Here is a 24,411-nt window from a genome sequence, read left to right as displayed (position 1 = left end):
ATTGGCTACCGGTGGAGATTGAACTGCCCACTCAGTCTCCAAAAGCAAGATAGGGTATAAAGGCCTTGCTTACTCCCTATAAGAGATTAAAAGGCATTAGCTGGTTTATTTTTTATTTATAATAATAATAATACTGTCACTGGTTGCAAGAGATATTCAGTTGGTTGCAGATGACATGAAACTTGGAAGTGTTATTGGTAATAGTGCCAATGTAGTGGCTTCAAGAGGACTGGAATAAGTTGGACAGATTGGCAAATGAATGAAGATATCAGTTTAATGCAATTACACAACATCTTGGAGTTTGAAATCCAGTGATAGGAAGTTGCATACTCTGATGGTTTAACTATACTAGAGGAAGTAGAGGAGGCAAGGAATCTTGTGTGAGTCAATAGAAATTTAGAAAGTTTAGAGATTTGTGCAATGTTGGTCAGGGGACAGATTCAGGGCATGCAAACTGCAGAGTTTGCCAGACAGAATAGGAATATTTTTTATAGAGTACAATGAGGGGAACAAATAAGGACAAGGGATCATTCTTAAAATTTGCAAGATGAACTGTTAAATATGAATATCAGATGTGACTTTTTTTTTTTTTTTTGCATGAAAGCCTGGTTGGACTATGAAATGCATTGTCTGATAGGGTGGTGATAGCGAACATACAAATAGTGAATGGATTAAAAGAGTAGTAATATGAGAGACTGTTGTCTAAGATGGCTTTCCATAACAAGTCCTGACACTAAATGGAGATCTGGAATAATAATAATAATAATAATAATAATAATAATAATAATAATAATAATAATAATAATAATAATAATAATAATAACCAATACTTATTTTTAGAAGGAAATTATTTTCAGAATGTGCATTTTGTTTTTCATCAACTAGACATTTAAGGAAACTCAGACCAGTGGTGCACTCAGGATTTAATCTTTGGGGGGAGTTGTGCAGACGATTTCAGAATACACACTATGCATCGCATATGACCTCTAACTGAGCATCTGCAATGATCACTAATTCATAAGTAGTATAGAAACAGAACACACAACGCAGCAAAAATTTTTAAAGGAAATGAATTTTAATTAGGAAAAGATTTTTGGAAAATTTTCTAGTGTTTTTTTTTTCCCTTTTTCTTTGGGGGCCAAAACCCCTTGTTACCCCCCCTCTGGGTGAACCACTGACTCAGATAACCTCTTATTTTTCACGATACAAAGTGCACCTTGAATTAATGTGAATTATTTACTCTTTATTTGATGAAACTGTTGATAAAGATATATCAACAGCTAATCTGTATTATGTATTACATTATTTAATATAAACATTACTTCCATAATGGGAATATACCACTTTGCTGTCTAATATCACATAATCTCATAATCACAATGAACCTCTTTAATGGATAGACAGAAGAGAAAGGGCATTTTCTTATTTATTTGTGCATCCACTGATTCATCTATTTATTATACATGGCATCAATTTCTGACAGGTTTTGAAACCTCATATGGGAAGTGATATAAAAGCAAACAAAAAAACTTCAGAATTTGATGCTTTAAAAAACATTAGATGGTTGGCATTTAATGTTCCTTGTTTCTAAAGGATTTTTATAATTTATGATTTTGTTTTTCATTTGTTAATCTTTTAATTTGTTTGCAATAAAGATACATTTGGTTACTTTTTTTTTTACATAATAAAATGCGAGAATTTTATTCAACTGTACCATACACTTTCACACAGTTAAATTAACAATCTCTGCATTATATATACAGGTAACCTTTGTTGAACGCGGTACTTATACAACGCGGTTTCGATATAAGACGGTCTACAAACTGTAGTAATTCTTTCTCTTTTCATATATTTTTAAACGGGCGACTTAAAAATCAAATTTTATCTTCGTTAAATTTGCGTATCGCGCATGTAGTTATAAGTAGCGAATTTATATCAGGGGAAATACCCTTTAGCACTCATATACGTCAATTGTTTACCGTATAAATTTATTTATTGTTAAAAATTGTCTTCGTTTTCTGCCAGGAAAGCGCATTAAAAATCATAAGTTTGTTAATCTCGAGCTGAGCACTTTATTTTTTGGTGAGTTACATACAATATGTAATGCTTTTTTTATGTAAAAAAAAAAAAAAAATTTATAGTAATGGCCATTTAGAGCGCTTTTGCGATATGATTGAAAACGAAATTAGTAAATTAATTGATGGAGAAATAGATTTAAATGAGGAGGAACTGGTACAATTAATAGATGACTTCGAACCAAATGGCGGGGAAAGTTCTGCTGAAGATTCTGATTGTGATGAATCCGTTAAAGAATTCAGTTTAAAGAAATTAGCAGAAGGATTGGACTTGTCAAGAAAGTTATTTTATGGATAATGATCTCCCAATGGAGCGCTCCAAAAAATTCACGAGACAATTGGATATTTGTTTAGCTCCTTATTATGAACTTAATAAAAAATTGCAGCATAGTGGTAATTAAGATCTTATTACTGACTTCTTGATAACTAAACCAACCGAAGTGTGCAATGAGAATTATACAAATTATGTCCAAGAGATTTCAAGTGATGACGACGTCCGGCCACTCGTAAATAAAGAACATCTACGAAATGTTAGTTTTGAAGAGAGTGATGACGATTAAAATATACCCTTTATTTTATTTTGCCTTTATGTATTATGTATTATGTGCAATGAAGTTTACGTACAATTTATAATTTTTTATAATTTTATATTATGTATTTGTTTCATAGTTTATTTGTTTTCTTAACTTACATGAATTACCTGAATTAAATAAAAATATTTTTTGTTAGATATGTCATTGTTTATATAATCTTTAAAAAAAAAACGATTTCGGAACCTAACCCTACTTTTTCTATGTGATCTGAGTCTTGCATAACGCGATTTATATAACGCGGCATTTTTGTGGAACCTAACATCCGCGTTATACGAGGGTTACCTGTACTGCCACACTTGTCATGCTTGTAATTTTGCTTTAGCTAAATATCCTAGATATCCCAGTATAATTGATGTCAGAATAGCTACAAATTCACTCTCTACCCAAGGACTAATATATGTACCAGAATGACTGATATCAATGGTAAATTGTCCTCACCACTGCACTGTGCCTTTCTCAAAATTGAAAATCCTCCATCAGCATATATCATAAAAGGATAATTTCCCAATGGAAATTATCCTGATTAACCTTGAAGATGATTTTGAATATCACATTTTTCTCAGAAGAAGAAAAAAATGTTTTCAGTTTGCTTTTTTATTACTTTTCAAATGAAATTAACAAAAGACCTCTGTAAAAGTAATACAGTATTCAATTTCAAGTGATGGTATGGTAAATGGTATTCAAAAAAGCAAACTTTTCTCCATACTATACAAACACCGGTCGAGTTGCTGTCCTCAATTTAGATTATTACTGATGAATGCAAAGGATCTTGCCTTTTTCATAGTTTAGTGAAAATATTTTTAAAAATGTCTACACAGATGACACGAGATATGTATTATGCAGGTAAAGTATCCCATTTCATCCAACATGTCTCGAAGATTTGAAATGTGTTTATTGGTATTTAATTGAAAATCTCAATATTCTGGTTATACATAAATTATGATGATGATGATGATGATAACAGATATTCAACAGTCAGGATTAATGAAAATGCTTAAAATTCCACAGTCCAGAATGATGATGCACTCCTCTTACATGATCTGTAATAAGAAAAAAAGAAAGGAAAAAAATCATGATGTGATACAATTCACAGATATACATTATCAAAGATATATATTAATATTATCATGCTATCAGTGTTAGCAGAGCTAATCTCAGGTGGTATGGTCACTTAAACAGAATAGGAGAGGAAAGATTAGCAAAATAAGTACTCTCTGCCAGGTTGGCAGGAAAAAAGACCCAGAGGAAGACCAAGATGTAGGTGGATTGATACATCTATATTAATCGATCTATATCCACCTAAGGTAAAAAGTGCTTTAGAAGACAGAAATATGAGATCTGAAAATGTTGACTTGATGGGTAACAGATTGATTTGGAGGAAAATTGTAGATAGGAAGTTAGTAATGATGTTAATTTTTCATGTAGTACTATCAAAATATCCTGTACACCCCTTGAGGGTACATGTCAGGAATTTGATGATGATGATGATGTTCATCATCGTCATCAGATCTCCACGTGACTGAGTCTTTAGAGGTTATTTCCAGGGCATTTGATCAGATCTGTCACAAAGGCCAACTTACCAAACTACTATGTTCATCCATCCACTTTACAACTTTGGATTGTCAGTTTCCTCCAACTGTTTCATTGTCAACATACTGGATGCCTTCCTTTTTTTCAGATTTTCCTATTGATGTCAGAGCCATATGGCTCTTTAAAATTTTGAAAGAGCCATATGGCTCTTTACAATTGCCATATGTCCCTCTATTAAAACATTACTTTTTGTCATTAATCACAAATACTATCCATAGTTCTGCTGATGGCAGTATGTTCTATTCATTTCTTTTTACTTGACAAACATAGCAATGTTCAAATATTCAGTACTGGGACCTATATTGTTTAACCTTTATATCAATGACATAGCCAGTGGATTGCAGGGGGATATTCAGTTGTTTGCAGATGATGCGAAGCTGGGAAGGATTATTAATAATAGTGCAGATGTGGTAGCCCTGCAAGAGGATTTAAATAAGCTAGATAGATGGGCAAATGAATGGGGGTGTCAATTTAATGCAGCAAAATATAAGGTCTTGAGGTTTGGGAAACATCGATGGGATGCTGCATACTCTATGGAAGGAGTTATACTGGAGGAAGTAGGGGAGACAAGAGATCTGGGGTTGATGATTGATAGAAACCTGAAGTTTGGGGAATATATTGCAAAGGTGGTGAAGGTAACACAGAGGATTGCTGCAATTATGAGAAGGACACTGACCTGCAGAGATAAAACAGTTATCATTCCGTTGTATAAGTCTGATCAGACCACACTTGGACTATTGTTCTCAGATTTGGTCCTCAGGATTTGAAGGGGGTAAATTAACTATGGAAAGGATACAAAGATGGATGACAAAGATGGTTTCAGGACTGTACAAGGACAGTTATGAGGATCGGCTGAGAGAATGTGGCCTGCAGAGTTTGGTGGATAGAAGAAGGAGAGGTGATATGATTGAGACTTTTAAACTGTTGAGAGGTGGTTACAGGGTTGACACTGGGGAGCTCTTTCGCTTGGTTGAACAGCAGGAATTAGTGATGACAAGAGGCCATCCCTGGAAGTTACGAAAGGAAACGGTGAGCAAGAGGGTAAGGAGTGGTTTCTTTGTTTTGTGTGGAGGGTGGTTGAGCCATGGAATGCATTGCCTGATGGAGTTGTGGGAGCAAGAACGGTCAATGTGTTTAAAGAGTGGTATGATAGACTTTGTTTCTCAGGGGGGAACCTCCCCTCGATGAGTTTTGACAGACTTTATATCTTAGGAAGGCTCTCCCACGATGAGTCTTTTGACTCCATGGAGGCCTGAATAATAATAATAATAATAATAATAATAATAATAATAATAATAATAATAATAATAATAATAATAATAATAATAATTCCAAGCTACAAGTAGCCTCCATAATCAAGTGCCTTAGAGACTGATTGTCTTGCCATATTTCAAAAAGTATGGAGAGGATTGGGGTCAGATCAATCAAGAAAGATTATACTTCACCTCCCCTTCAGCTTTAATAATACTAAGATCTCCATGCTCTCTTTTTCTGTCGCTCCCTCCCTCCCTCCCTCCTTCGGTTGACCGCATAATTTTTTGGTTTCCTGGAATATGAAGACCGTATCCATAACCTTCTGTACCTCAAAAAATAAAAATAAAATTAATAATAATAATAATAATAAATAAAATAAAAATAATTAAATAAAATTGAAAAATTTGCTAAAATTAAAAATGGTTTTGGAGTGAGTGTACTGGGGAAAGTGTTGCTGGATGAAAGTACGGTGTGCGATATGTGCAAGTGATCAAAAGAAAGAGATAAGGGAAAAATCAGGAGAGTGGTATTTAACAGACAGAAGTGCTTGGCAGTGTAAACATTAGTAGTGTGAGAGATGAAGAGAGAACGGGAGTGCAAGAAGAACAGGGAAACAAGGAGGAGCCTGGGTGGACGGGGAGACATGACATAGTGAGAGTGGATGTTGAAAATGGCAGTGAATATGTCTATAAAGATGGTGTATATTGTGATGTGGGTGGGAAAGTTGAGACTGAGCAATATATGTGGTAAGTGGTGGATATAGGTGGATATACCTTAGGTAGATTGATATAGATGTATCAATCCACCTAGATATAGATGTATCAATCCACCTAGATATAGATGTATCAATCCACCTACATCTTGATCTTCCTCTGAATTTTTTTTTCCTGCCAACCTGGCAGAGAGTACTTCTTTTGCTAATCTTTCCTCTGATAAAGATGATTGGGCAGGTGTTGTGGGGAAATCACAACCAACACATGGCTTAGAAAGGACTTGCTAAAGACCTAAAAATGAATTGCTATGTTTGTTTACAAATGCCAGAAGTATCAGAAATATCGATTATGAGGCAGTGTGGTGTAATATGGAGGTTGAGAGGAAGATATATTTAGTTGGATGTTGTTATAGGCCTGGAAAAGTGGAGGGTGGTGAAGAAGAAATGTATAAACAACTTGGATTAGTGAACAAAGAAAGGGTAATTATTATGGGTGATTTCAATTATGGTGGTATAGATTGGAATGAAGAGGTAGCATTTGGGAATAAGGAAAATGAATTTCTTCAGTTCTTGAGATAACTATCTCAGGCAGCATGTAAAGAAGAGCACTCAAGGATCGAAAGTTCTAGATCTGATCATTTCATCAGAGGATGTGATTGTGAGAGGAGTTTTACACTTTCCTCCAGTTGACGAAAGTAATCGTGAAGTAATCACCTGTGTTGTGGCTAGTCATATGCAGACTTTCGTGAGGAAAGGATATATGTGGAATTATAAGGCTGGTGATAATGACAAGCTTAGGAGACAGCTTGGAGCTATAATATGGAACAAGTAGTTGAGTGGTAAGGAAATAAATGCTGCATGGGAACTGACAAAGAAATACATAACAGAATCAATGTGTGAATGTATTCCGAAGGTCAAAGAGCTGAATAAGGTAGGTATAAAATGGATGAATGTGGAGCTTAAGCATGAAATCTGGAAAAAGAAGTACTTTGGAGGAAGTACAAGATGAATAATGGAAATAAGCAGTCACATGAAGAGTATAAAGAACAAGCCAGGAGAGTGACTCAGTTAGTAAGGAATACAAAAATAGAGTATGAGCAGAAATCAGCAAATCAGGCAAATAAAAACCCTAGAGAGTTTTTTTAGATATGTGGTAAGTAAGAAGGAAGAATGGATCATGGTAACATGAAGTTAATGGATGAAAGTGGTTTAAATATTGCAGAAGACATTGTTGAGGTATTCAGTGATCAATTTATAAAGGTGTTTCATCCTGATCAGGGTGGAATCATGAGGAAATTAAGTGTAGAGGATATAGGAAGGGATGGCTTAATTGTGAGTGATCAGGAGGTATTTGAGGAAATAAATAACCTTCGTGTCAATAAGACAATAGGATTTGATGACATATCACCACGCTTCTTAAGGAATGTTCCAGGGAATTGGCAGTAGCATTGGGCATGTCTGTTTAATAAATGTCTTAAAACAGCACAGGTTCCAAGGGAATGGAAGGAGGGTAAAATTGTTCCACGGCATAAAGGTGGTGACAAGGTTGTAGCTTCAAATTATTGGCTGGTCTGTATATCTGGAGTTGTGGTGAAGGTGCTAGAGAGATTGGTGAGAAGTAGGATACAGAAATGGGTTGATAACAGCAGTATTCTTTGTGGTTATCAGCATGGGTTTGTTAAGGGGAGATCATGTTTCACTAATTTATGTACTATAACAAGACGACAAATAACTTGGACAGGGGAGATGCATATACAGTGGTGTACTTAGATTTTGCAAAGGCTTTTGACAGATTGCCACATGACAAGCTCTTAAATAAATTGAAACAAATGAGATTGGACAACAGAGTTTTAGAGTTGGATCAGTGACTTGCTGTCGGATAGGTATCAGAAAGTTATATATAGCAGTGTGGTATCCCGGAAGAGAAAAGTCACTAGTGGTGTGCTGCAAGGGTCAGTTTTGTGGCCATTGTTGAATTTGTATGTTAATAATATTGGGATAGGTTTAACTAGTGATATGTAGCTGTTTGCGAATGATGCAAAACTGGGATGCAGAGTAAAGCAGATGTTGTGGCTTTACAAGACGACTTGAACAGACTGTACGAATGGGCAGGTAAGTGGAACTACCAGTTCAATGTTGCAAAGTGTAAGGTTTTGAGATTTGGTAAGCAAATATGGGATGCAAAGTATACACATAGTGGGGAAACTCTAACGGAAGTACAGGAGATGAGAGATCCAGGAGTAATGGTGGACAAGGTACTTAAATTCAGGAGCCACACTGCACAAGCTGTTGTGAAGACGTCACATTGGATAATGGCAATGATGTGGATGACCCTGACATTCAGAAATAGAAAGTTTATGATACCATTGTATAAGGCCTCATATGGATTTTTGTACACAGATATGGTTGCCAGGTTTTCATGATGACCATGACATATTGGAAAGGGTCCAGAGGAGATTCACAAAGGTGGTCAGTGGTCTTTGAGATATGAAAAGCCTCGTGAAGAGGGGGGGGAGGGGTTGGATATAATTGAGACATCTAAGCTAGTGAGGGGTTGTTATTGGGTCAACATGGAAAAGATTTTTCATAGAATGGGAGAGTGGGGGGGGGTAGAACAAGATACCATTGCTGGAACCTGTATAAGGAGTGTGAGAGGTGAGGAGTGAGGAGTAAGCTCTTTGCATGGAGAGTGGTTGGTGAGTGGAATGCATTGCCTGAGTGTGTGTATCTGGATTCGGTCCAGCCAAGAAGGCTGGTTGGTTACTTCAGCATTTCACTGCATCAGAAACCGAAGAGAAGTGCGGAGTGAAAGCACAGTTTATCTTTCGTTCGCTGCGGATGAGAATCTAGGATTATTCTGTTTGTTAACAGATGAGTTTTAATATTATCTTCATTTTATTTTTAATGGTTGTTTTATTTAAGTATTAACTTCTGCTATTCAAAATGAAAATTCCGAAGGGGCATTTTTTTTTCTCGAGGATTTCGTTGTTTTCTTATGTCGATGCTTCAAAAAATGTTAAAGATACCAAGCGATTTTAAACCTGGTTTTACTCCATTTTCCAAGTAAGCAAACAGACAAACAAGTCAAGTTTGCGCCTGCAAGTGTTGCCTGTCTAGCTGATCCTACAGGTAGTGCAAGACCAAGGCAACTCATGGTAAAAGTAGAATAAGCTCTGATCACTAATCTTATTATTTACCTTTAAGGAAATGCACATCACCTGGAGGAGATGTATGATGTATTAAGGGCAAGGGGTCAGTACCCAGACCGGTTTCGACCTTTACTGAGGTCTCATCAGTGGGAGCCAGGCTAGGAATACCAAGATTTTATTAATACAGAGCTTATAATCTTAGGATTGTAACAAGTACCTGTATTTAAGTTTCGTAGAGATGGAAAAGGCATGTGACAAGGTGCCAAGAGGAAAGCTCTTCCAAACACTGCAGTTATATGGTGTAAATGGGACGTTATATCGAGCAGTACTGTTTGAATTGTAAGCCAGCAGTTAGAATTGAAAGAAGTACAGGCGGATGGTTTGTTATATCATGTGTACAACCAGGGTGCACATCGTCTCCACTGTTATTCATTATCTATATGGATCACATTGTGAAGGAAAGTTTATATCTCCTCCTGAGATTTTTATTTAATAAGGTTAAAACACCTTATGGTAACTTGTTCTGGTAAAATACTTATAAGCTCTGTGTTACTAAAATCTTGGTATTCCTAGCCTGGCTCCCACTGATTAGACTTCAATAAAGTTCGAAACCGGTCTGGGTAGTGGCCCCCTTGTCTTTAATACATAGCATCATACATCTCCTCAAGGAGATGGGCTGCGCATTATGGGTGAATATTAAGATTAGTGATCAGAGCTTATTCTACTTTAACCATGAGTTGCCTTGGTCTTGCACTACGTGCAGGGTCAGCTAGACTCGCAACACTTGCAGGCGCAAATGTGACTTTTTGTTTGTTTGCTTAAGGTGCCATAAGGTGTTTTAACCTTATTAAATAAGAATCTCTGGAGGTTAAAACACCTTATGGCAACTTGTTTTGGCGAAATACTTACAAGCTCTGTATGACTAAATCTTGGTATTTCTATGTCTAGCCTAGCTCCCACTGACGAGACCTCAATAAAGGTCGAAACCGGTCTGGGTAGTGGCCCCTTGCCTTTAATACAAAACATCATACATCCCCTTCTTGGAGATGTGTTTTGGCATTAAGGGTAAATATTAAGATTAGTGATCGGAGCTTGTTCCACCTTTGCCACGAGTTGCCCTGGTCCTGCACTACCTGTGGGATCAGTTAGACTTGCATCAATTGCAGGCGCAAACTTGACTTTTAGTCTGTTTGCTTACTTGGGAAATGGAGTAAAACCAGGTTTAAAATTGCTTGGTATCTTTAACATATATATATATATATATATATATATATATATATATATATATATATATATTACATTTGCATGATAATAAGGAATTCGGGTCTACGCTTCTTCACGGGCTTATATTTACGTCCTATATCTAGGGGATGGCGTTTTTGATAATGTAATGAATCGTGAATAATCGGAAGTAACACCTACTACCAGCCTTCTGAAGTTGGGGGGTTTCTTATGTCTGAATTCCGTGCAATGTATGCACCGATTTCAGAAATAAGAAATATATTGTTTTAAAATTATTGCAAGGATAGAAAATTTCAACATGTCGTGTTTGGCTGAAATAAGATAAATCGAATAAGAGCGGCAAAATTTTCTGCAGGTATTTCGGGGTGGGGGGGCCCAAATGGAGGTAAAAGTCCTGTAAAAAAGAATCGGATATTAAGATGGTGACATAAAAAGTGAAGATGAGGATATTTCATGTCTCTGCGAAGGAGAGATGAGTGTGCTGCATCCACAAAAGTTATTACGAAATGCGAGTGGAAAGTGTTTAATAAATTAAACGCAAACTCATTTTAGCTTCTTCCACATGCATTATTATCAGACGGGGATCTGATAATAATGCATTCTTAATTATCATTATTATAAGGACATATTGTAATATTAAAATATTTAAAATAATTATAAAAATATTTTTAAGCAAGCGTAATAAGTTATTTAATTGAAGTGAATATCCCTGGAACCCAGTCGGGTGCGTGGATTGGTTGGAAATTAGACCTGCGTTTTGTTCTCAAGTGAGACATCTAATTAGCCAATCGCTTGTGTAGTATTGTTTTCTCTTTGTTCTTCTTCCACACACACACACACACACACACACACACACACACACACACACACACACACACACACACACACACACACACACACACACACACACACACACACACACACACACACACACGCAGAATGGGAAAGAAAACACAAGAGGTCATTCGTGTGGATTGAATAAGAGTTCGGTGAACAGGGAAGTGAAAGGAAAAGATTTTTCTCATAGCGAGCGGTGAATGAAGGGAATATATTATCACAGAGAGAGAGAGGGGAGGGGGAGGGAGAGAGAATATGACGAGTGCAACATTAGTGAATGAGTTCAAGGAGAGGGAGGAGCTTTGAGTGAGTGTAACAGATTATTCCCGAAAGTGTTTCAGGTTTGAAGTGCAAATGTGAAGTAAATAAGTTAGTGTTGTTTATCGAGGGGATTTCCCGCGAGAGCCCCATGGAAATTCCATTGTCATGGTGATAATAATGATAATAATATAATTAAAATGGTTGCTTTTCATCAGCATTTATTTAACATTTACATTAAAAGTTTATTTTATTTTATTTATTTAAAACCTCTTTCTTTGAATTATGACTTGTAGCAGTCGACGCATCTCTTAATTTAGATTTGTCAAAACTACTGTAAAATATGGAGGTTAATCATTAAAAATAATTAATTATTTATCTATTTGGATTAAGGGAAATAAAATGTAATATTTATATAATTCTAGTTATTGTTGTTGTTATTATTAATATTACTTGTTCGTGCAGAAAAAGCCGTTATTGTTTAGGAAGAACTTCCGAAACAGCCAGGGCTGTGAAGCCTGGGTGTTTTTAAAAGCTTACCTGATGGAGAAAATGCATACAAAAAAAAAAAAAAAAAAGAAGAACACCTAACTCATCTTAGTTTATTTATTTACATTATGCGATTTTTTATATAAGCGTGACGACCAATAGGATGATGGCGCCTCTCCTACCCAACAGGTTAGAATTCTGTAATTCTTAGCTCACCCAAGACACTAATATATTGTGCCGTGTTTCCGTTAAATTTCTTAAGAACATGGATAAATTAAAGATCTTCTATTAAAAATTATCAAACAAAGGTCCATATTAATAGATTGTAAAAAACAGGCAACATTACCTTCTAACAGCAAATATACTTGGCATACTTTATCAGTTGAAAAAAAATAAAAAGAATAAGAAACAAAGAGAAATAAAAAACCTGAACAGAAAATAATTTTAGTGTTTTTAGCGAAAAAATTTGCATACAGAACCAAACTTTCCGTAGTCCATTGAAAATTCAAGCAAATTATAAAAGGGAAGAGGAGGAGATAAATCGGTAAAGGCGATCAAAATTTTAAATCCATCCAAATTTAGCCCACGATATTTTTCTAACCAAAGAGGGTAGTTCTCTAAAATTTGGCTGTGTTAGATGAAACAGAATAAATCGAGAGGTGACTCTGGTAGCTATCCCAGAAAAGAAGTTTGGATCCGTACTTGGCCTCAGGTCTTTCCCTGTCAAATATATGGTGGCGTTAGATCAAACAGTTTTCGAAAGATAAGTAAAAAAATCGTAAAATTCAAGGACTAGTCAAGATTTAAGGTGTTCAGTCCGAACATTTATTTGATGACAACAGGGTCCAACAGTTCCAAATATATGCATGGAACCTCATAACAAGTCGGAAAGGAGTGATGATTTTCGTACCCAGAAATTTGCCGATTTGTAAACAAATTGATTTTATATGGAGCATATAAATTGCGACACAGTCATGTTTTATACCTTAGGACAAACAGCTGTGCAATTGCCTTTATTTGAACAACACACACGCAACATTTATTTTTCAAATTAGTGTGGAAAGATCACTAAAATAAAAAGTCACACCCTTATGGCCCTGACAAATATATAAGAAACTCAAACTTTAAGAATAATATTCTCCCCCATCCTTTTGAAAGTCCCTGTGTGATTGTCTGTCATACATGTAGTCAACAAACCGCATCCCTAAATTAAAAGCGAAAAATTTAGTTGCAAAGAACGAAGTGGTTCGGAGTATCAGTGAATATCGGCTTAACATCAACTGATATTTTAGAAAAATATAATTACGGATTCAAATTCATTGGAAAATGTGTTTCTTATACATTAAATAATTTTATGTTCGTGAGAGAAATCATGTCAGTCGTAGCATGAATAAATTCATCTCAACAATCAAGAATCGATAATTTCCTAAATAATTACATTATTTTGAAACTGCTAAATACTTACTAATAGTTTTGGAATCCCTTTAAAAGAGACGCTTTATAAACTTCCAAAGGGAGAATTTCTCCTCTTCAATATAGCCGATGTTATCTGACAGTTTAATGCCCAAAACGTTGAAGGTCTTGACGGTATTTGATTAAGGCATTAATCTCCTTGTAGTGGTCCTTTCTGTCTTTCAGTTCTTTCTGGGGGGGGGTGGGGGGGGGGGGGGGTGGGGGGGGGGGGGGGTGGGGGGGGGGGGGGGTGGGGGGGGGGGGGGGTGGGGGGGGGGGGGGGTGGGGGGGGGGGGGGGTGGGGGGGGGGGGGGGTGGGGGGGGGGGGGGGTGGGGGGGGGGGGGGGTGGGGGGGGGGGGGGGTGGGGGGGGGGGGGGGTGGGGGGGGGGGGGGGTGGGGGGGGGGGGGGGTGGGGGGGGGGGGGGGTGGGGGGGGGGGGGGGTGGGGGGGGGGGGGGGTGGGGGGGGGGGGGGGTGGGGGGGGGGGGGGGTGGGGGGGGGGGGGGGTGGGGGGGGGGGGGGGTGGGGGGGGGGGGGGGTGGGGGGGGGGGGGGGTGGGGGGGGGGGGGGGTGGGGGGGGGGGGGGGTGGGGGGGGGGGGGGGTGGGGGGGGGGGGGGGTGGGGGGGGGGGGGGGTGGGGGGGGGGGGGGGTGGGGGGGGGGGGGGGTGGGGGGGGGGGGGGGTGGGGGGGGGACTCATAACTATCCTTGTACAGTCCTGAAACTATCTTTGTCATCCGTCTTTGTATCCTTTCCACAGTTAATTTATTCCCTTCAAATCCTGGGGACCAAATCTGAGAACAATAGTCCAAGTGTGGTCTGATCAGAGACTTATACAACGGAATGATAACCCTCTTATCTCTGCAGGTCAGTGTCCTTCTCATAATTGCAGCAATCCTCTGTGTTACCTTAAACACCTTTGCAATATGTCCCCTAAACTTCAGGTTTCTATCAATCATCAACCCCAGATCTCGTCTCCGCTACTTCCTCCAGTATAACTCCTCCCATAGAGTATGCAGCATCCCATCGGTTTCCCAAACCTCAAGACATTTTGCTGCATTAAATTGACACCAACATTCATTTCCCCATCTATCTAGCTTATTTAAATCTTCTTGCAGGGCTACCACATCTGCACTATTACTAATAATCCTTCCCAGCTTCGCATCATCCGCAAACAACTGAATATCCCCTTGCAATCCACTGGCAATGTCACTGATATAAAGATTAAACAATATAGGTCCCAGTACTGAGCCCTGTCGGACCCCACTTGTAACGCTCTGCTTCCTTGAAACTGCCCCACCATACACAACTCTCTGATACCTATCGGACAGCCAAACCTGAATCCAGTTGACCAATCTGACATCCAGACCCATGTGCCGCAACTTAAATATCAGCTTATCATGTGGCACCTTGTCAAATGCCTTCGCTAAGTCTACGAAAATGGCAGTATATGCCTTTCCCTCATCTAATGTTCTTGTAACTTTATTATAAAAGGCTAGCATATTGCTAAAACAAGAGCGCCCCTTCACGAATCCATGTTGACTCTCACAGATAACATTACCCTCATCTGCCCAATGCTGTATACGGTCCCTCACTACTTTCTCCAAGATCTTAACAACTACTGATGACACACAGACTGGCCTATAATTAGACACTTCCAGTCTGTTACCACTCTTATTCATATCTTACCTTCCTTCCATTCTCTGGGAATCACGAAGCCAGACTTTCGTTGAAAAGCCAGGTTAAAGGCACTGTCAGTTCCCTAGCACATTCTCTCAAAACTTGTGGTGAAATACTATCCAGTCCCACAGCTTTAGTGACATCTAGAGTACTCAGTATCTGAAACACACTCTCCTCCTGTACCTCTAAACCTCGAACCAGCCCTATCCCTCTAGCATTAAAACTGACTCCTCTAGGATGAAATACTCCAATAAAGTTCATTGAACAATTCCACTATGTCCTCTGCATCAGTCATTCTATTCCCATTTTTATCCCACAATATCATTCTTCCACGGTTATTTCTCCTCCTACTGGCCATATAGCTAAAAAAATTCCCTAGGATTTTCTTCGGATCTTAGGGCCAATCTCCTCTCATATTCCAGTTTCACTTTCCTTACCACACTAGTCACTCTTCTGACCTGTGTCTTATATTCTTCATGCATCTTCTCTTTATTGTCTCCTTATATCTCTTCCATAGCCTCTTTTTCACATGCAATTCCTGTTTAATACTGTTTGTCATCCACTTTATTCCAAATTGTGTCCTCTTCTTCACTCGTGGTACAGAACTTACCATTGCCGCTAACAAATATTCTTTCACAATTTCCTACGCACTAATGATATCTCGGCCTTCGAATTCCTCCCTCCATGAAACTTCCCGAAGTTGACATCTAAGACTATTATAATCACCTGCATTATAATTCCACATAAGTTCCCGTCTCTTTGATACTCCTGCATGTCTATTCATTTTCCAAGTCAAAACCATATGGTCACTCTCTCCAACTGGTTGGAGAGATGTCAACTCAGTTATTATCAACTCTTCTGATGCTATAACCAAATTCAAAACTCTTGAACCCTTGTTCCCTCTGTTACATGTTGCCTAAGACATTTGTCCCTCAAGAATTCTAGAAATTCCATTTCCCTATTGCTACATGCATCTTCCTCTCTCCAATTTATACTACTGTAGTTAAAATCTTCCATAACAATCATTCTTCTTGCACTTGCCAAACTTAGCTGTCTAAACATCTCCTGGTCCCAACCCTCTGTACTCCTGGGTCTGTAGCAACACCCCACTAAATATCCTGTCTTGCCTACCTCTACCTCACACCATACGCTCTCAAAATCATTTGTCTCACTTCCTTCCAAAGCCTCCACTCTTAGAGGACATAGGTCATCACTTATCATAAGCAGTACCCCACCAAAACGCTTTCCCCTCCTATCCTGACAAAAAATGCTATACCCAGCGACTTCTATTCCTGTTATTATATCCCCTTCTGTCAACCAAGTCTCAGTGATCCCAATAACTTTTGGCCAGGCTGATGCTATCTGCACTACCGATTCCTCTCCCTTATTCCGGATACTCCTGGCATTAGTATAAAGCATATAAATGCCACTGTTTCTATACCCAGCATTATCCCTTCTAGACTCCACTAGGCTCAGTGTTACCTGACATCGTCTCCCTTCTTCCAAGTATCCATTCCCACAAGAGGCCACCCCTGCTATCATCCTCCCTGGGACACACTGACTCGTTCAGAACAGCAATCTCTCCAGATGCTTATGTCCTTCCTCATTCAAATGTAAGTAGTCTCACCCATACAATTCCTCTCTTTCCTGAAACGCACTCCAAGCATCCACATATACCAGTCCTCTCTTGTCACACATTCTCACTATTATGCCATTCAATATCACTGCTCTTCTGCTCAGCTCATCATTATCATACCTATGCAACACGCACACTATTTTTCCTCTCTGTATCTTCTTCCATACAGCCTCAAGCAAAAATCTCATATCTCTCGCTGCCCAACTTACATTACCACTCAAGTCATTCGTTCCTACTATCACAATCATCTCATCCACCCTTTCACCTCTCTTAATTGCCATAGCCACCCTTTCTATTGTTCCTCTTGGCAAACACTCCTCATGCATCCTATCTTGAACACCACGGATCATTGAGTCGCCATACATTATACCTCTTACCATTCCCTCTCTTCTATTGTTTCCATTCTCTCCTCTTCTTTCATTCCCATAGGTCTCTCTCATTCCCTCTCCTCTGCTGCTATTCTCTCTTCTAGCATTCCCATACCTCTCTCTCTTCTAGCATTCCCATACCTCTCTCTCCTACTGTTTCCATTCTCTCCTCTTCTAGCACTCCCATACATCTCTCTCATTCCCTCTCTCCTATTGTTTCCATTTTCTCCACTTCAAGCAGTTCCGTATCCCTCTCTCATTCTGTCTCTCCTACTGTTTCCATCCTCTCATCTGCTAGCATTCCCATACCTCTCTCTCATTCCCTCTCTTCTACTGTTTCCATTCTCTCCTCTTCTAGTACCCCCATAACTCTCACTCGTACTCCCAAAATTCTCTCTCTCCCCTACTCTGATTTGCCTTGCATTTATCTCTTACATTCTCCTAATCTTATCTTTCATACTTCTGCTCTCATTCACAAGGCATTCCACCTCCTCTTTCAGCTCATCCATTTCCCTCTGCAGGTCAGTCACTCTTAATCTAAATTCACTCTCCCAAACAAAACCATCTCCTAAACTTTCACAGTTACTCACACCTTCCACACTATCAACTATTATTTTCTCATTCATATATATATTTTTTTCATTCTCTCCTATCACACTACTTGTCTTCCTACATTCATTCCCCGTTCCTGGAGCAACAAGGTCGGATATCGATATTTCTAATGCACTTATTTCCTCCAACTGCCTGCATTTTGCGCACATACGCTCTCCGCTCTCTTTCAAAAGCCACATATCCAATTCCCGAGACGCATACATGCCGCAAGTACTGCATGCCACAAAGTCCCTTATGATATTGCTTATAATAGAGTTCTTAAATGGTGGAGGACTTGGCGATACGCCACTTGCGACTGCAGCTGAATCCGCCACCATTCCTTACTCCCGAGTAGCGTAATTTTTAATAATTATTCAATTAATAAATTCCATTAAATAAATAAGGAAAAAAAAGTACAAATAATTACAAACAAAACAAAACATTTAAGTACACTAAATATAATTAAATAAAATGAAATATAACTAAATACAGTAATGAAAACTTAGCTTCGTTTTGTCTTGCACCGTTATGCATTCGATTCCGACGGTAACCAAAATATATTATATCGCGACAGCAACTAACTTCCAAAAAACAACCATTGAAGTACACTCGTATTTAGAGAAACAATTTAGCACTCAAAAACATAGAAAAATGGGGGAAAAAACGGATTATTCACCAATTAAAAATCACTTTCTTCTGCACAGCTCAAATTCAACACCAAGTGCTACCACGTATTTGCTCCACTGTCATACCCTTGACCTCGCATGTCTTCAATGGGAATATTCCATTTTTCCAGTTGTTCCACTATTGTTGCACATAAACAACGTCCTGTGGAATCTGATATATCTGCAAAACCTAAAAGGTTTTCCCTGATCTTGACAATTTCATTGTCACAGGAAACAAAGCGAATAATAATGGTCATTTGTTCTGTTTTACTTGCATCAGGTGTGCAGTCTAAAATTATGGAATAATATTTAGATTTCCGAATCGATAATAAAATTGTATCCCTGATTGCATTACTTAAAGTTTCCAATATTTCATTTTGACTGTCTTTACTCAAATAGTGTATTCTACTGTGTCCTTGTAGGGCCCTTTCAACATGATTTTACATAACGGGATCAAACTTCGCAAACAGTTTGACTAAGTTTAAAAAATTGCCGTTATTCCTTTCATATAATTTATCAGATGATCTGCAAAAAGCTAAATTTTGGCTACCAAGGAATCTTATAATTTCAATCAAGCGTTCTAAAACACTCGTCCAATGTGTCTTTTCCATTTCATACACGCTTTGAGTCTGGCAATCGATAGTAGTTTTGTTTTTTAAATTTTTATCAAGTTCTTTCCATTTTAAGAAATTTTTCATGTGAGCTAAACTAGTCTTATGTCTATGCAAAGCTGTACTTACATTTCTCCAATCATTATAACCTTCTACAAGACTACTTGATTCAGTAGGTGTGAAAAGTTTGCAACAAAAGCAAAAAACAAAATTTAAAGTTTTGGAATAAATGAGCCATGTTCTTGGAACGAGCTCTCCGTTTTCCATTTTTCTATTATAATACGTGTCGCCAAATTTACGACCATATGTATCTCTGGGATATATTATATTTTTCTTTTGAACAGGCCCCATTTCAATTAAAACAACTCGTAATTATTCATCAATATTTCCCCATTCACCTGGATCTTCTAAATTTACAGAGACTAACAATGTGTTAGTTTCGTGGTCAATTACAACTAAATCTTCTAACTGTTTTTCACTTAAATCCTGCATCTTGTTATCTTGTTCAACAGTTTTAATAGTACTTTCATTCAAACTGGATGATGTGTACAGTTCGTCAACTCTGATTTCTGATGTATCGAGTTGGTTACAATCTGCATCAGAATATTTTAATATTTTAACAAATTTATTAAGAGCCCCAGTTTGTTTCTTAATATCTGCTTCTTTCGCAGCATGACGCTTATGATTTTGTGCAGATAACATTTTTTTAAAATTTTTGATTCCATTTCTATTTTATACCGACAAGAAATTATTACACAATATGACACAGAGACGAAACAAGAGTCCGCAGTGCGCTACTGTCAGTATAGTTCGTCCACCGTTTGTAGGTCCCTGCTTCGCATCTTTCCAAGAATAGTCGATTCATACTGAAGGGGAGAAAGAAATGAAGGACGTCCAAATTGGTCGCCAACATGCAAAATCACATGCTTTATAGGAAAATTTTCCAACTGTTATACAAGCAACATAGTTAACTACAATAATCATAAAAGAGAAGTTAATTTTCCGACCAGTAATAATAAACAACTCATCCCACAATACGGAGTGATTACCCTATTATCGGAATGAATTCTCCTTTTTATGAGATGCGCAGAAGTGTCGAAGGATCTCTAATCGGTGGGTGAACTATAGCCTATTGAGATGCGTACTGTTTTTAATCTACTGTTGCTATCCTGTCATTACTGCAACATTGCAAAATTTTATTATTATTTTAACTTTGTATACTTGTAATTTCTATTAATTACTTGTGATGTCTTTTTTCTTTATTTTATACTTTATTCTCCGTTATTCTAATGTAGCTGTGCGCGCTTTCTCTCTCTCAGAATCTCTCTTGTTTATATTATTACGTGCTATGTTTACAAGTCAAAGAACATTTATTTATGTTAATATGAAATGTACACGAATTTAAACATTAGATAGATTGCTTTCTCTATCCTTCTATAAAAGCTCTTTAGCAAAATTTAGAACTTTTTTTCTTCAACTTTAAAATACTTTCTTTAACACAAAACGTTATCTACTATTAGTTTACAAATATTACTTATTAAACTCCAAGCTTACTCGCAAAGAGGTTACCTAAATCTCTCTGTTGAGTTATCTTTACAATTTTGATATCAACTTCTAACATGCCAATTGGTTCTCTTAAGGACACTTCTTAACCTTATTAAACATTAAACATATAGCTTAAAAGTCTTTCTAATACAACTATAAGAGGAATTATATAAAAGTTTTGAACTTACAAAGGCTCTGTATCTCACAATTAGTCAAAAGTCTTTCACTAAAAGTTCTATGGCAATTCTTTCATCTCAGATCTTCATCTGGAATTTTGGCTTCGGCTATATCAATTGGGAATGTAGCGGGACTCGTACAGTTCCGGAAAAATGTTATTCTCCCAAGGCAAAAAGAAAAACTTACAAGCGAAGGTACTTCGGGAAATTTGCCTCGCCTTTTCTCCTCTACTTGGGCTCGCCGAAAATGCTTGGACGACTGCCGTCTCAAGTAGCTTGAATTGCCACCTCTAAGAAACTTAAAATTCCGCCTCCAAGAAAAATGAAACTGTTGTCAACTGTCAATCAGGATCCCTCTAGACTGGAAACTTTTCTCTTTTACGGCGTTTGGGACTTCTCCTTTTGGCAATTTGAAAGCCCGGTCTGTGGCTTAGAAGTCGTTTCGCTCTAGCGACATCTCGAACCGAGAAGCTCCTTTCTGGAAGCGGAAACTCCTCTCTCAACCAACGTCTGGATCTGTGATGCTCTCTGATGATGTCTGGAACCGAGCAGCTCTGTCTCTCTTCAGCAACGTCTGGGACCGGGCAGCCTCTCCTTTCTCTTTGTGGACGTCTCTGGAACCGGACCCCCTCTACTTCTGCAGCAATCTCTGGATCCGTGCAGCCCCTTCTGTTTGCTTCAGTCCCTTTTTATTATACCTCCTCTGAGACCTTGCATGAAGTTTGGCAACCCCCAAAGAATCAGTATGATTCTTTCGTCTTAAGTTTCAAGTTCGGCATGCCTTTTGTTCTCCTCTGCTTTCTTTTAATTGTAAGTTGCTGGCCATCGGAAAGTTTTTTGAACCTTTCTGACTGACTTAGCAGATGTTTACACTTAGAGCCTGCAAGCCTTTCTCATAAACAAATTTTATAACAATCTTTCTAATGCCGCCATGTAGAGCTATTACGTGCAGCTTTGGCGATATAAACATTGCCTTTGTTTTTAACACTCTAACATATTCTTATTAAAGCAGTATATACAGTTAACTTCCAGAGTGTTATTTACAATAACATCTAAAACAAAATATACAGAGACAAACAAAGTTTATTTTTACAATATTCATATGGGACTTAACCTAAGTAAACAATCGAATGTAATGTGCTTAGGAATATTTAAGCTACAATCGAGTTTTTACAGTACCATATGACTGGTTACGTAGCAACAAATGTTTTGTATGAAAATTCGTTCCTGTGCATAAAAACTGTTCACTGTTTCACTTTAGATTCTGGAGGCAAGTATTTAGCCTGCTCTCACTGCAAAATTGTAAACAGCCGGCAATATACAATTTTTTAAAAATTTTTATTCGGTGTATCCTGCCTTATTTATTTTAATATTGATCATTCTAAGAATTTTTTGTTTTTATGATAAAATTTTGTTTCTTAAAAATGAACTTATGACCTTGCCCCGACGCCCCTTCGTAGCGACGCCCGCATGCCCGCTTCCGCCAGCCCTGGTTACAGGATTGACACTGGGGAGTTCTTTTGCTTGGTTGAACAGCAGGAAGGAGTAATGACAAGAGGCCATCCCTGGAAGTTACGAAAGGAAACTGCAAGCAAGAGGGTGAGGAGTGGTTTCTTTGCATGGAGGGTGGTTCATCATCGTGGAGGTCAACACAAAGTCTATCATACCACTCCTTAAAATCATCCACAATCTGCACATTCACTACCCTTTTAGACAATGTATGCCATTGCTCCTACCACTCTCCATGCAAAAACCTACTTCTTACCCTTTTACTCACCACCTCTTTTTGCAACTTCCAAGGATGGCCTTTGTCCTTGCACCTTTCCCTCATTCATTACTATATCAAAAATCTCCTCAGTGTTAATAAAATAATAGACATTCAACGACTTAAATGTCTCAATCATATCATCCGTTTGTCTTATATCTACCAAACTCTGCATGACTGAAACAAAAAAGACCAGTTTTGGTCTTTTTTGTTTCAGTCACCCCTATTATGTCGATCTGGTACTTATCTAATTCCTCAGCTAGCTTCATTTCTTTGCCATTCAGGCTTCTTACGTTGATAGTACCGATCTTTAACTCTGGTGATGTTGAGTTGGGGTTTGTTTTCAGATTTGTTCCAGTAGCTGACTTTTCGCTGTTCGCCCTGGTTCCCTGGCGAAAACAACGGGGGCCTTGTTTAACCGGGCGACGCCCCAGCCGGCATGAAATTTTGTCATGTTGTACCATCATTTTTTATTTTGGTTTAACCAATAAGAATACAATTTGGTCGGCTAAATCCCAAATTGCCAGCCCATCCTCGTTCGTTCAGTATCAAAATAGATACCCAACAGGGTGCACCACGAGAAGGTGAGGATTGGACATTAGGTCAGAAGCCCTGGTCGGTTCTCCGCATTCCTTTAAAGGCTATGTGGAGGTCTCCTCTCAGTTATACAGCTTTGACCCTTAAGCACCCCTTGACCCTTAAAACACATCTGACATCATCTGAGCAATGTGCTGTTAGCACTTTTAATACAAGAATTTTATTACTATTTCTCAGTTATAATATTGCTAGCTGAACTTAATGTTGTAATGGATATGCACATGCCAAATAGTAATGTGTTTTTTCTACTGTTTATTACAGGGCAGGGAGTAGAGCCACGTCTGTGAAGAACAAATGTAACTTCAGTTTGAATGCTGACGGTGTGAAGGCGATGCTGATAGATCAGAACGTGTTTGTTAAAGTTGGCAAGAAACCGCTAATTGTATTTGTGACCTCTCTGGAACTCTTCTTGTTCAAACTTCTGGAATGCACTTATCGAAGCACACCCGGAAATGTGATGATAACGGATGAGCTTTTGCGAAGAAAGTTATTTCGGCATAGAAAGATTTCATCTCTTCTTGCCAGTATTTGTATTAACGTTGGCTTAAGGAGAACTGTAAGTTAACTTTGAAGTTTCTATGTTAGACATTTGTAAACCTGTTTTTGTTGTTCAATTTTTATTAATTTACAATTATTTTAAAGTTTATTTGAAAAGTAAATTTAAGTTTAAGTAAAATGTATGCATACTGTTTTTTTTTTTTTACTCAGTTTTTGTATTTTCATTGTTACAATTGCCTCGTCTTTCTTCTTGTCATGAATGCTGTTAAGTAGACCTGTAAATTAACTTTGAAGTTTCTATGTTAGACCTTTGTAAACCTGTTGTTTTGTTCAAGTTTTTTTAATTTACAATTATTTTAATAAAGTTTATTTGAAAAGTAAATTTAAGTTTAGTAAAATGTATGTATACTGTTTTTTTTTTTACTCAGTTTTTATTTTTCATTGTTACAATTGCCTCATCTTTCTTCTTTTCATGAACACGTTAAGATCAGTGGCTTGTCATAAATGCTGTCGGAATGCAGAAAGGAAAGGTAAAAGAATTGCCTGAAGAACCAGTGACCTGAGAGGTATTGTATAAGGGAGGTTGTAAAAGAGTTATTGTAAGAAGCAAAAAATAAGAGGAAGAGGGT

The 24,411-nt window shown here is 37.9% G+C and overlaps 1 protein-coding gene across 1 annotated transcript in view; it reads left to right on the top strand.

The window, feature by feature from the left end:
- Positions 1-23,849, top strand: part of HUWE1 (HECT, UBA and WWE domain containing E3 ubiquitin protein ligase 1) — a 1,068,888-nt gene extending 1,045,039 nt beyond the window's left edge. Inside the window, exon 87 of the mRNA XM_090396304.1 lies at positions 23,546-23,849. Within this exon, the coding sequence (XP_090252430.1) occupies positions 23,546-23,849 (304 nt within the window). The remainder of the gene's footprint in view (positions 1-23,545) is intronic.
- The last annotated feature ends 562 nt before the right edge of the window (positions 23,850-24,411 follow it).

This window comes from Typopeltis vanoorti, chromosome 1 (assembly GCF_054136105.1).
Source record: "Typopeltis vanoorti isolate ZY-2024b chromosome 1, IOZ_Tvanoo_1.0, whole genome shotgun sequence".
Taxonomy (NCBI): domain Eukaryota; kingdom Metazoa; phylum Arthropoda; class Arachnida; order Uropygi; family Thelyphonidae; genus Typopeltis; species Typopeltis vanoorti.
The sequence above is the reverse complement of the archived record's forward strand: the minus strand, read 5'-3'. Positions and strand labels throughout refer to the sequence as shown.